Source organism: Mus caroli, chromosome 8 (assembly GCF_900094665.2).
Source record: "Mus caroli chromosome 8, CAROLI_EIJ_v1.1, whole genome shotgun sequence".
NCBI lineage: Eukaryota > Metazoa > Chordata > Mammalia > Rodentia > Muridae > Mus > Mus caroli.
This window is the reverse complement of record NC_034577.1, coordinates 9,462,127-9,475,042: the sequence shown is the minus strand read 5'-3', so window position 1 is coordinate 9,475,042 and position 12,916 is coordinate 9,462,127. Positions and strand designations below refer to the sequence as shown.

Sequence of the window (12,916 nt, the reverse complement as noted above, 5' to 3'; positions counted from 1 at the left end):
GTCTTCATCTTGGAATGTAAGATCCCAGCAGGTTCAATATTGGCATCTCTCTTCTCTCAACTCGTCCTTTAATCTGGTCAGATTTTTTAATTCTCAGTGTTTTCTGTTGAGGTATGGTAACAATACGAGGTGGACCTGTTTATTCCTGGTCACATTAGACTTGTGGTTGCCATTTGGGGTGAGTCTAGAAGATGGGAAGTAGAAACGTTTCCTGGCCTGAGTCTCTAACAGTAGAGATGTAGAAGAGAGAGCGGGAGAGCCAGGAGACCAGCTGTGGACTGCTGGGAGCTGCCACCCGCTCTGGTGGTAGCATTACTTGGATTTGGGGAANCAGAAATATTCTGGTTACTGGAAACTGGTGCAACAGATATTTGGTTGCATTAAATCTGTGTGGGTAGGAGCAGTGCGGGAAGCAGCAACCCCAGCCCTAGCTTTGCCCATGTCCGCTCTGTTGGCGCGCGGCGCGACTCTGTGGATGTTCGGTGGGTGGAGATCTGCTCAGCTTGTGTGGGCGCAGGCAAGGTTGTTTCTTTGTTTTTCTACAAGTTACAGTCAGTTTTTCTGGATTTCAAGAATTAAGGTTTTGATTTTGATTTGTTTTTATTTTAACTCCCTCAATTTCTTCTTTATACTTTTAATTTTACTGATTATACTTGTTATCCACAATGTTGTCAGATTAGATTAAGTGGGTACCANCTCAGTCATATTTCAGCTGCACCCTTAGGTAATGACACAGAATAATGGCTACAGACTTCCAAACACCATTCACAAACTATCTATNTCATTGCTTTGTGAATGTTCTGTGTGTGCTGAAAATGGTACCATTTCCTGTTTGATACACAGGTATCAATGTCTATGACAGGAGCATTGACCACCAAGCCTTGCTGTCTGCACTTGGAACATTATTACTAGCCTAAAAGTTTGGATGTCCATCTAGCTCCTTATAGTCTAACTGCCTTAAATTTCATTTTTGCATTCATTTTAGCATTACTATGTCAGCTTTCTTTTCCTTTTATTCAGGCTACTCCTTTTGNTCTCATTTATTCTCAGTCGTCGCCCTTTTCTCAGGCTCCCCTTTAGCGGTTATTTATCTAGCCTGTTTGGTGCNGTCTGGGCACATCAATTAGGACACTANNTGCNCTGTGAGTNAGACATGTCTGCTCACATCTCTTTATTATAGTTTTGTGTCTCTGCTCACTGTTCTTTCCCCATTTCTCCACCCTACCTTTCTCACAGATCAACAAATCTGCTTCACTCTCTACCTTCTCAATGAGGACTTGCCAAGTGTGTTATTACTATTCTGTGATGCCTCTACTGCATGTCTCTGGTCCCCTTCACACTCAGCACACACCCAAGTATATGTTGTTACTATTTTAACACCATCACTGTCAGATAAAATAAAACATATATCATATTATGCGTGGTACCTGCACTTCCTCCACACCCTACCGTTCTGCCTCAGTCTTACAGTAGCCACACAAGGCATTCATGACAACCATTCTGGGAGCCCAGGGCTCACACCAAGAGGGAAGGTGGCAGGAATTGCTGGCCTTTATTCAAACTTCACTCTCACAATAAAGACTTCTGAGTTTAACTTTTTATTTATATCAGAGCAGTAGGAAATAAGAGCAACGCTGAATGAGGTGTGACATTTGTTTGTTGGTTGGTTTTTAGATGAGGTCTCACTGTGTGTAGCTCTTGCTGGCCTGGAGNTCTCTACGTAGACCAGGCTGGCCTCAAACTCAAGATCTACCTGCCTCTGCTTCCTGAGTGTTGGGATTAAAAGCATGAGCCACCATGCCTGGCCAAAACATGACATTTTAAAGTGTCCTTATGAGGACAAGTTCCCAAAGGAAGGTGGCTTTTTCAAAACAGGCTGGGCAGATATGTCCTACGATTCTTCCTGCATAACACATACACCAGAAATGCTACTGAGTCTTTGCACGTTTTTTATTTTATTACCATTCTCTGAAGGTGTAGCCAGTAATGGCTTGGCAAGCCATAGGGCAGGGAGGAGGGTGTTTTTCCTGGACATACAGTGGTGAACGAGCCTCGGTGGCCTCCCATGGCAGCAGGGTGAGGAGACAGGGAGGGACCGTAAAGTGACACATGTTCAGCAGCGTGAGACCATAAATACATCCTTTACACCAAGATCCTATGTACACACGTGAACATATATACACACATATAAAAATATCTGCCCTACTAGGCACAGAGAGTTTCCAAAGAACAGAATTTGTTTCTGAAACACACAAGAAAGCAGAAAACAACAGTTTGTGGCAGTTCTGCCGTGACTTGAATGGAGGCTGCAGGTCCCCGCCCTCCCCCATTACCTCAGCTGCAGCCCCTCCTGCTGTAGGGCAGAGTGGACGGGGCTAGGAGAGGGGAAGTGGGGCCTGCCCTGACATGGAGAGGCAGCCAGTGCCTGAGTTGCTGAGGATGGCTGACAGCATGGAGTTATACATTTTCTTTAAAAATAATAAAAATATCCTAATTTAATGATGTTCTTTTAAAAAACAGAGAGTCTCCTTTATATTGTAGAAAAGAAGGCTAATATTTTAAATTATACTTTACATTTCTTGTGAAAACAAAACCTATGCAGATGCAAGACTTCCAATGATTTCCAACTGCTTTTGGTGGAGGACATGCCCCCTGGCTGCCCAGGAGGACACGCCCCCTGACTGACCAGGCCTTCCTGCACCTGTATTCCAGGGAGTGCCAGGTCTCAGCGAGAGTGCCCCAGAAATCAGTTAGTTGTATAAACAACGTGCTTTGATGTAAACCCCAGTAACAAAAAATAGTTTTATATCAAATACAGTATCAAATTGTCATTTCATGTAAACACAGTGATTCTTGGTTAAAGTTTTGAGGCCAGAGTACCACAAAAAAATGGCCATGGGGTTAATCCCTGTTTAAAAAAAAACAATCAAAAACTTATAAAAGACAAGAGTCCCTTGATCCCCCTCTTAGGCTGTTGGTAGCAAACTGTTCANTCCTGTTAGAAGTGGCTTCCTCAGGGTCATGTTGCCGTAGAAAGCACCAGAGAGGCCAGGACACCTTAGAGAGGCTGCACAGCAGGGGCTGTTGGCTGCCTCCCAGCTTCCTGCACAGGGGTCTCCTGACCCACAGCCCCGCCTCTGTCCACTCTGGAGTCTCTGAAGAAGCTTTGGTGGTGAACTGTTGTCTCCTGGCATCTGCATATGCAGCGGGGTCCTGGTTCCAAGGCCCCAATGTCCTCTGAAGCCCATGGCTGACAGGGGCCTCCTGTTTCCAGAGATCTCGGAGCACCATCCCCTCCCAAACTAAGCAAGCCCAAGCAAAAATAAAAATTAAAAAAAAAACCAAAAAACTTAGAGATTTGCATGCTGGTCTACTGCACGGTGACCTCGAGTGCCTGCCACAGGGGCCTGGCCACTATCCCTGGAGCTCGGAGAAGGGAGCAGGGTAGCCCTCNCTGAAGCTGGATGAGCTGCTCAGCACGGCTGACCCTGGGCTGGAGTCTGCGGGAAACCAGTGGAGACAGGCTTCGGCCCTGGCCCTTTGCTCTGCACACCTAGAAACCCCTCTGCTTTTAAACAGGCTCTGGGCTGAGGATCTCGGCAGGCTCAGGGCACAGCTGGCGCGCACAGTGGGTCTTACCTGAGCTGCTCAGACACTGGGCTGAAATGGATTTGCCCAGGAGGGTGGATAGGCTGCTGGCTGGCACCCATCCCTCCTTGCTGCTGGTCAGGTCCCGAACATACCTGAAAGAAGAAGTCACTGGCTGTAATGTTCCACAGGCCCCCAATCTGTCGCTGGGTGCCTCTGAGGTGGGCAAATGGATGCNTCTGAGGTGGGAACATACAGAGACATGTCTGAGGTCAGAATACACAGGTTACCTCTGAGGTGGGAANGCACAGATCATGTCTGAGGTGGGATCACACAGGGACATGTCTGAGGTAGGAACAAGTAGGTCATGTCTGAGGTGGGAATCACACAAGAACATGTCTGAAGTAGGAACACACAGGTCATTCGTGTGTGAGGGACATGTCTGAGGTAGGAACACATAGGTCATGTCTGAAGTAGGAATCACACGGACATGTCTGAGGTGGAAATCACACAGGGACATATCTGAGGTAGGAACACACATGGTCATGTCTGGGTAGGAACACACAGGTCATTTGTGTGTGAGGGACATGTCTGAGGCAGGAGAGTTTACCGCCATCTTACCAGAGGCCCTCAGNGCCTTCTTCCACTACCTCCACCATATCTCCACTCCTCATGGCAAGGGTGTCAGGGCCCCCTTTCTCATCATCCATCACCACTGTGTATTTACCCGGCACCTGAGGGTGACAAGGGATAGGGCTGAGGTTTCATCCTGTTGGCACTCCCCCCTCCCAGCGCCAGCAGCCCCCACAACACACCTATCCTCTATCTCTGTCTGTTCTCTACCTCTATCACCAGCTATACACTAGCAGCAGCGCCCACATTAGAACTAGCAAGGGGAAGACCAGTGTAGTGTTGGGGTTCTGCCACTTGTAGAGGTTTTGGTGAGATTTCTGGCTTAAACTGAAAGACTCCTAGTGTTAGGGAGATGATATAATTCATATTGTGGCCATGTTAAAAAATAAAAACGGGTGTNTCAATGTGTCCACATTACTACCTGTCTTTACAGGCTTGGCTAGAACATTCTACCAATGTGAACTATGCGTAAGTATGGACTGTCCCCTTAAGAAGGGGTAAACCATGCCTGTGCTCTAGCAGAGGCAGGGGGCACACGGTGCCNTGGGGCTGTGGGTAGTGGACAGTGATNTAAGTGAGCACTGGGTATCTCTAGATGATGAACAGTGGCTGCAACAGAGGGCCCAGGCCAGGATGTATCCTCACTAGACACAGGGACCCACTCAGGGACACCCATAGGGAGGTCATGGTTACCAGCTTCTTAGGGCCCACTCCCCCGTCTTCCTCAGCATCAGAGGAGTTGATGAGTTCCTCAGCACTGGACCAGCCTCCGTCCTCCTCAGGGGCCTCCAGGGAGTGGGATGTTTTGCTCCAGCCTAGGAGAAACAGTGTCGTGTGAGGTATGTGCACACACACACACACACACACACACACACACACACACACTGCAGTCACCATTACCCAAGTGTATTCGATCTGAGGTCCACAGACCCCTTGGAACGTGTATCTGTGGGACTCTGAACTTAAGTCTACCATCTTCCTAGGTTCATTGAACTGTGTGGTATGTGACAGTTTTCTGTCACTGGAATCATCTGCTTAGACTCCCCACTGGTTCCTACACTGTTATAAAATGCTGGCTCCATTCTGCTGTGATTGCATAGCACAGGGAGACGCAGTATGAGAGTGCCCATGCCTATTTTGCTATTTGCTGGGCCACTCTAAGGGGTAAGATGAGGCCCAGAACTCCCCTAGACATTTCTACCTTCTTCAGGCCCCTGGCCCTACTAAGCTCACCTACTTTAAACCTTATAGCAAACCCCATAAAGGGATGCTCTCTTCAGATAAAACTTCCGATGGGCAATACCTACTTGGCCGCCAGGAAAAACAATTCCCAGCAAGAATGACCAAGNAAATCCCTGACCTGTGAGATACACAAGTTAATGACCAGGACTACATTAAGCCATGTATTGGCAGTCTAGCAATGATAGAGCCCCAGNCCTGCCTCCTGGCAAATCCACTGGATTGGCCAGTGGGTCCCCGAATTTCCTACTGCTTCATTCTTGTTTATCTTGATGTATGCGCCAAAGGATATTACAGTATTTCCCATACTGCAGAGATGGAGATCATAAACTCCTATTGAGTAAATTCTTCAGACAGTAATAGGTTGGAGCAAGTACCCTGTCCTACTGGGTACTGAATAGTCACTGGATGACACTGGAGGACACATCATCACACAAAAAGCACAGCAAGGAAGGCCAGCTTGCTTGTTGGATCCAAGGCTAGGCATACCTGACATCATATGGTACTAGATGCTGGTGCAGTGTGGTTCTTCCTTGTAAGAGGATGCAGGGGTGTGATGGGATTACAAAATAGCCCCCATGAAACCAGGGCAACAAAGAAACTGTTAGCTCTGCCACCGCTCCAGAGCTGAGCGTGCCCAGGGACCCTGGTAAGCCTCTCTGTCTTCCTAGGAAACAGCTGGGCCTAGACACTTCCCAGCTACCAGATATGCAGGCTCAGAGCCCACCCCACCATGGCAGGAACAAGTGGAGCCCCTCTGTCTACCTCCCTAAGGCCTGGGGACAGCTGTGCACTTGGTCCTGGGAAGTGTCATGTCAGGCTTGCATGTAAGTTAAGAACTGATTTCTAGAGGTTCCCAGCTATAGTCATCTATCTCCCTTCTTGCTCTAAGACNCGTGCAAGAAGCCTGACTCAATTGTCTTTTCCCCTCCAACCACCTCTACAGTGCTTACACGGGGGCCTCTACCTGAGCAGAAGGACTGTTGGAGCAGATGAACACTTCTAAGTACACAACTTTCCATCATCAGAGCCCACCCAGCGGGTCACAAACTATAAAGAAACCGTTGCCTTCCTTAGCGTGTCTGAGACGCTTCAATCAGCTCAAGCTTTGGCAGCTGCCATAACTGAAGTGTCTGTGACCAGATCAGCACCAGGCCACAATGCTGTCAGTAGTATTGGACACTCTGTTAACAGGGAGCCTGGCATGCTGCTCTGGCAGTTTCCAGGGAGCAGAAGCGAGACACGTACATGAAAGGATTTACAAGTATTGATGACTGCAGATTAGGGGGGGGGGATCACTCTCTTTGGAGGATGCTGGGACACTGCATGAGAACGTTAGGCTCTGTACAATGCCCCCCTCAGGCGTGGCCTGCATCTGCACCCACTTCTGTAGAAGGCAGTGCATGATGGAAGGTAGGAAGGATGGGGAACACTAAGCTGGAACGAGGTGGGAACAGCATTTGGCACACCGGTTGGGGAATTGGGGCTTGGAGCATCGTTTGGGGGTAGGGTAAGTCTGGTATCATGCTGAGGGTGCTCCTGGGAACCCTCTCCTGGAATCTGAGATCCTTGAGGGACAATGGAGGATTTGGGAGAAGGACACAGAGACTCAAGGCCCTGAGTGTAGCTGACTCCAGTGGCCCATGTGAGTTACCGTCCGCCTGGAGCAAAGACTTGATCTTGCAGCTTCTTTCTACCCAGAAGAACTGGGCTGGCTGGTGACTCGGGGGAGGGTGTTGGTACTGTGACCCTTGAACAGGGCACCTGTAGCCTGCACCAGCACTGAGTGATAAATCTCAGTGAAAAGCTGGTCAGCTAAGCTGGGCCTNTGCTTGCCAACCATGGGCTAAGGAGCCAGCAGGAATGTGGCATCTGTCAGCATCTGTTACTAGGCTTCAAGCTGTGACCCATCAGTTACTACTGCTCCTGGCTCATCTGATCTACTTGCTTTCATCCTAGGTGCCCTGCACAGCCAGACAGCATGCTGGGCTGGGGTTCAGGGGCTGCAGCGCTACCTCGCAAACCAAAGGGAGTCGGGTCGCTCTTTACTTCGTGCCGCTTAGCTTTTTTGTCAGGACTGGTCGGAGAGGCTGCAGGAAGAGGAAGAGGCAAAAATACAACAGTAGAGAGAAAGCTGAAGAACTATCNANTGAGTGGAGGAGGCAGGTGAAAGGTTGGCGAGATGAAATGACTGAGGGTTCTCACAGGGAAGGGGAGAGGTCCAGACAGCAGAGGTGGGAGATGGTGGCCTTAGCCGTCAGTCATCCTCTTAGGGGCTGCCCTCAGCTCTGCTTTAGAAAGAACCAGCTTCTTCGGCTCAAGTTTGAAGCCAGGNAAGAATTATAAATTGGGGAGCACATTAGTTCTTTGAACCCATGCCTGTCACCTGGGGAGAGCTGGACTGTTGGGAGGGATCCCTGTGCAGAGCTGAAACACACCAGGGCTTTGGTCACTGAAGAGCATCCCCAGGTGACCAGTCTATTTCAGCTCTCAGTTAAAAGGCTTCTTTGCCACTGTTCACTGGCAAAAACACCCCAGAAGACGCCTGACCATGGTAATCAGCACTTGAGGGTCACAACAGCAAGAAAGGCAGAGGCCTGCAGAGCTGACAGGAAAATGTGAAGTGAGGCAGAGGGAGAAGGGGCAGAAGACGTCAGACTGGAAAAGTGGTTAACAGCTCCAGTTCTTAGGAGGCTGCACTCATAAAGTTGGCTCTCTCTGTATCCAAAAGGCACCCCTAAAAGATAACGTCAGGCATTTGTATCTACACAGCATTGGTGGGCACGAATGACAGGGTGAGAAATGGGCTCGTGCGGCTGCATGTGGTGCCAGAGGTCACCACAGGAAGATGGTGTGGAAGGCAGTGGGGGGCACTGCCTCTTTACCTTTCTGACCTTTGAGGTTAGCCAAGCCCTGCAGCGTGAAGCGCTTTCTGGAAAGCGCAGAGCTTTCAGAGGTAGAACTAGGGACCGCATCGTCTAGGAGGGAGAGACAGAGTGCAGAGATAGCATCTGGGAGGGAGGATGGCAGGGGCAAGGGGCCATGGCCCCATGCTCAGGAAGGTGGGCAGAGCAGTTGAACATCCTAGGGTGCACCTGGTGGAGGTACCCGGTGACCACAAATGAGGGGGTCTCCTTCTATGTGACCTGGGTTCTCCCATGCTGACCGCTGGGCATTCCAGGAGCAGTGTCTGAAAGGCTCATACTGCAGTCGACACTCACCTTTGCCCTTCTCAGGGGGCTTTGGTAACGATGAGCTCACGTAGCCTTCCAGGCTGAGTGGGTCCGTCTTCCNGTCTTCGAGCTTCTTGACATTTCTTGTGTTCCCTTTCGTGGGACTGAAGGCATCAGTGACCCATAGAGAAAAAATCAGTATGTNGGTTAGTGTCTTAGGGCATTAAGACATCTTGGCTTCTAGACTGTCTTCCGNGTGCTNTCCCTCATTCAAAGTTGGTGACCAACTGTCACCTGGCTGTACCACTGGCATGCTGACTATCTTGAGAGGTAATCCACAAACAGGCAGCTGTGAAGCAGGGGACTTGCAGAGGAAGTTAGGACTAGGGACAACACCCTCAGGCCTGATATTCAGGTATAAACCACTGGTACAACATCTCCAGGTGACGCTGGAGGACCTTGTGCAAACTCCTCTCAGTGACACAGTAAGTAAACTGTGGTGTTTACGGAAGTATTACTATTCTTCCTTATGTTTTATTCTGTAGCCTCAGTAGATCCTTTCGCCACAGTGTCCTGTGTGCTGGGATTCCAGACATGCCCAGTAAGAAACTCTGCTCCCTCGGCTTCTGAGTGATACCCATGCAAGCTCACCTGGTGCTGGATGGCGTGGGCAAAGGAAGGCTGTGGGACTGCTCCAGGGCTCGGTGCTGGCTGGCCTCTGTTGGGGGAGGGGCAAGGGACACACACCAGTTATCAGTGGGAACTGAGCATCAGTGCACTCGCAGGCATTGGCAAAGGCACATGAGAAAGCATGCAGAAGCCAAAGGCAGCCTCACCCCGGCAAGCCTGCAGCTGGCTGGTCAGCACCTTCCGAATCTCATTCACCCACGCTGCTTTAATCTCTGGGGTTGGCGCCTGCCCCAAAAGAGAAATGGGAGCCAGTGATCAGAAAAACACACTGCAGTTTCCACCAGACTCCCTCAAGGAGAATCCTAGGAACCAAGGGACCCCTGTGTATGGAGCAGGAGCAAGTGGTGGGAATGTCCCTTTNAGGGTCTCTCTGTAGNACAGGACTGGCTGCAAAAGGCCATGGTGTCCAGGGCACGGTAAAGACAGCCAGTTACTAGCAGAAGGCCACCTCTTCTGCAGATGCTGGTGTGCTGGGCTAGTGGCATGGCCTGCAGTGCAGGTCTCCCAGATGTGTCCTCTATTTGACTGTGTTTTAGGTGACAGGCACAACAGNGAGTCTCAAACTCACACAGGTAGCCAGATGGGTGTGACCAGGCTGAGAGTGTCACCTGTGGCCAGGACTGCTGTCCTGTGTTAGTAAAGTGGTCTGAAGCCTAGCTTGAATACTATTGTCAGGACAGCTGCTGGGCCCAAACCTTGATTCAGGTCTGTGTGGCCTGCTGGGCTGGGTATAAAACTGGAAGGCACACTGGCGCTGCCACACCTCTGTGGCCACTATGTGCTGAGGACAAGTGGAGGGCACAGCTGTGTTGGGTTAGGACCTGTATGGAGTCCTTAGGTTCTTGACAGGTTCATGGGGAGGATGCTATCACCTGAGCCTATATACTGTAGCTCTGCCCTCTCTCCCATGGGCCAATAAGGACCGGTGTGCCATACATTCTACCAGACAGCCAGGCTGTGTGGACAAATTTCTCCAGGACAATTGAGAGGTGTGAGAGCCAGAGGCATTTCTGGAAGTCNCCTTCTAGTACCCTAGCTGTGTTGCCTAGCACATCTTGTGTCCCAGTACAGTAGCTNCTGCTTCTGAGGGGTGCATCCATGAAGGCTGTTGACCTGGTTCTCACTCGAAGTCTCTCACTGCCCACCCTGGAGAGGCCCAAGAGAGCCCTTGGCTCCTGGTTTGCAGGGCAGGTACCTGAATGATGTAAACCTCCTCCCTTGCGTTGTACCAGATCTCGAACTTCTTGGTGTCACCCTTCACGTTCTCTGTGATGCCGACAGCCGTCATCTGGCAGGGGTAGGAAAAGACAGGCATCAGCATGCATCCAGAGACGTGGAAGCTGATGGAGCCCTTGAGGGTGGGGTAAGGACTAAGGATGGTGGGAGCCCCTCCTAGAGCTGTTCGAGTCACTCACATTCAAGGACTGCTTGTAGCTGTAGGAAGGAGCCTTCTCGTACCCCTCCCCATTCTCCTCCCTCTTCTTGCAGAAGAGGACGGCCTTCTCGTGCAGAAACAGGTGCCGCTGCATGGGCTTGAACCTGGCTAGCTCCTTCACTTTGGTGTGGCCCTTCTTGTGGTCTGTCCACACGCTGAAGGAACCTTGCATCAGCAGCTTCCCCAGGTCGCCAAGGTTTCCCTGGGACACAGGACACACATTAGGCATGCATGGCAGGTGAACTTGGGAGGGCTGGCGTCCAGTATGCACTTGGAAGGCTGCACACTGTAGGGTTCTCCTTGCAGCACATTCCAGAGGGGTGGGTTTGGGGAGGTGGGAAAAGATTGGATAGTTGCTGCAGGGCTTGGGGGAAAGAGGAGGCATAGCATGGAGGAGNCATGAGACACTACTGTGGTGGAGAAGGGACAGCACTTGGAACCCTAACGCACAGCAGACTCAGCTAAACCACATGTCCCCACAGCCCAACCGGTGTCACAGGTGTGTCATGAGGCAGAGGCAGGGATGGGGTTTATGGAATCTGAGCTCCACATACAACTGACATAAATCTAAAACTATTAAAAAAATACAATCTAGCCATTAAAAAAACCAGAAAATGAATGTTAAGTAGACATTCAGAGAAGCAAAACCCTTCTATGTGGACTTGAGGTGGGCCTATAAAGAGAAGTTTACCCTAGGCAACCACCTGTCACCAGCCACTGGACCACACACCTCATCATATAAAACAGAGGGTCCCAGTGCTGTCCAGGAAGTAGGCAGGAGGAAAGAGGTTTCAGGGGCATCCCTCACCCTCCTAGGGGAACCGTCTTGGTCTGCTCCATATATGGACAAGCACTTGAATCAGAGCCTGGGGCTGCCTGAGGCCCAGGGCCATNTGTTCACTTCAAGACACAGGGAGCTTGGAAGTATTGCTAGGATTTCCCTATCAAACTGCTTATGAGACAAGGACCAAGCTAGGACAAAGGCCAGCGTATCCTCGGCACCACAGTGCCACCATGGGGCCTTACATCATAGCCAGTGATGGCGATGAGATGCATGGAGTCGTTCACCGCCTTGAGGATGCCCAGGATGGAGCTCAGCGCCTCCTGCAGGTCCTCTGCCCCTTCACAGTGCTTGCTGTACTTCAGCATTTCCTGAGGGGAAATGTGAGGAGATGCAGTTAGAGACCAGGATCTCTCTTCTCCACTACGAGCAGCTGGCTGTCTTTCAGACTCCAGGCAAGGCCTGAAGATGGAGTCCTGGGAGTCTGGTGNGGCCCCCGGACAGACACCAGCACACCAACACCAGATTCCTGCTGCTTGTCAGGACGTCGCTTTACATCCTCCCAGAAGCTGGGATGACAGACGGACAGACAGCTGGGGTCTGCGGAGCAGGAGCTGCCTGGCTGGAAAGGTGCACCCTTGCCTCCCGCTTGCTGCCATGGCCCTGCTAAAGGCACAGGGATACAAACCCTTTCCTGTCCTGCCACACTGAGCTAACTCTAAGCCAGAGACTCCTCACTTTCCTCTGTGCTAGGGACCAACAGGACAGGCAGGGATCAGCTCTCATCCCCTTCATGGAGAGGCTTGTAGGCCATCAAGCCTCTTGTAGCTCCTAGTATAGCTGGCCATGGGCAGGTACCTGGCACTCTGCGATGTTCAGCACACAGTAGGTCCATACAAATGGTTCAATGAATTGGAGCCACAGCAAGTGGCTCATAAGAGTTCCCTTGGGCCTAGGGTTAGGGCTCGGTGAGCCCTGTAGATGCCTGACCAGCAGAGCAGGCAGGTGTGGCTGATACAGGGTGGNGGCCCTGGAGGCTCACCTTGAGCAGCAGCTGGTACTTGGTTATCCTCTGCACAGGTTTCAGCAGGTAGGAGTCCAGGCTCAGCTTGTGGTCCAGCTTCTTCTGACACTCCTGCAACCACCAAACACTTGGTCACACCAGGCCACGGCTCTGTCCACGGCCCCGGGGAAGGAAATACTAGTGGGGGGAGGGGCTCGGGACCAACCTGGAAGAAGGGGCAGTCAGAGCACTGCCTCCACAGGCTCTCGGAGCGTGGCTTGTTCTGACAGTACTTCTCATAGATCTGGAACTCCTCCATCTGCAGCCAGGGTGGGGGTGGGGGGACAAAGAGCACAGACTGCTTCTCTGCCATG

The 12,916-nt window shown here is 51.0% G+C and overlaps 1 protein-coding gene across 1 annotated transcript in view; it reads right to left on the bottom strand.

The window, feature by feature from the left end:
* Positions 1–1,936: 1,936 nt before the first annotated feature.
* Mcf2l (MCF.2 cell line derived transforming sequence like) overlaps positions 1,937–12,916 on the bottom strand; it is a 148,768-nt gene continuing 137,788 nt past the window's right edge. The window contains exons 18-31 of the mRNA XM_029480661.1: positions 12,769–12,861; positions 12,582–12,674; positions 11,785–11,910; positions 10,739–10,960; positions 10,519–10,611; positions 9,470–9,548; positions 9,285–9,351; positions 8,682–8,797; positions 8,346–8,438; positions 7,476–7,550; positions 4,915–5,036; positions 4,210–4,322; positions 3,640–3,743; positions 1,937–3,500 (exon numbers count right to left, since the gene is read on the bottom strand). Coding sequence (XP_029336521.1) covers positions 3,415–3,500; positions 3,640–3,743; positions 4,210–4,322; positions 4,915–5,036; positions 7,476–7,550; positions 8,346–8,438; positions 8,682–8,797; positions 9,285–9,351; positions 9,470–9,548; positions 10,519–10,611; positions 10,739–10,960; positions 11,785–11,910; positions 12,582–12,674; positions 12,769–12,861 — 1,482 coding nt within the window. The 3' untranslated portion in view covers positions 1,937–3,414. The remainder of the gene's footprint in view (positions 3,501–3,639; positions 3,744–4,209; positions 4,323–4,914; positions 5,037–7,475; positions 7,551–8,345; positions 8,439–8,681; positions 8,798–9,284; positions 9,352–9,469; positions 9,549–10,518; positions 10,612–10,738; positions 10,961–11,784; positions 11,911–12,581; positions 12,675–12,768; positions 12,862–12,916) is intronic.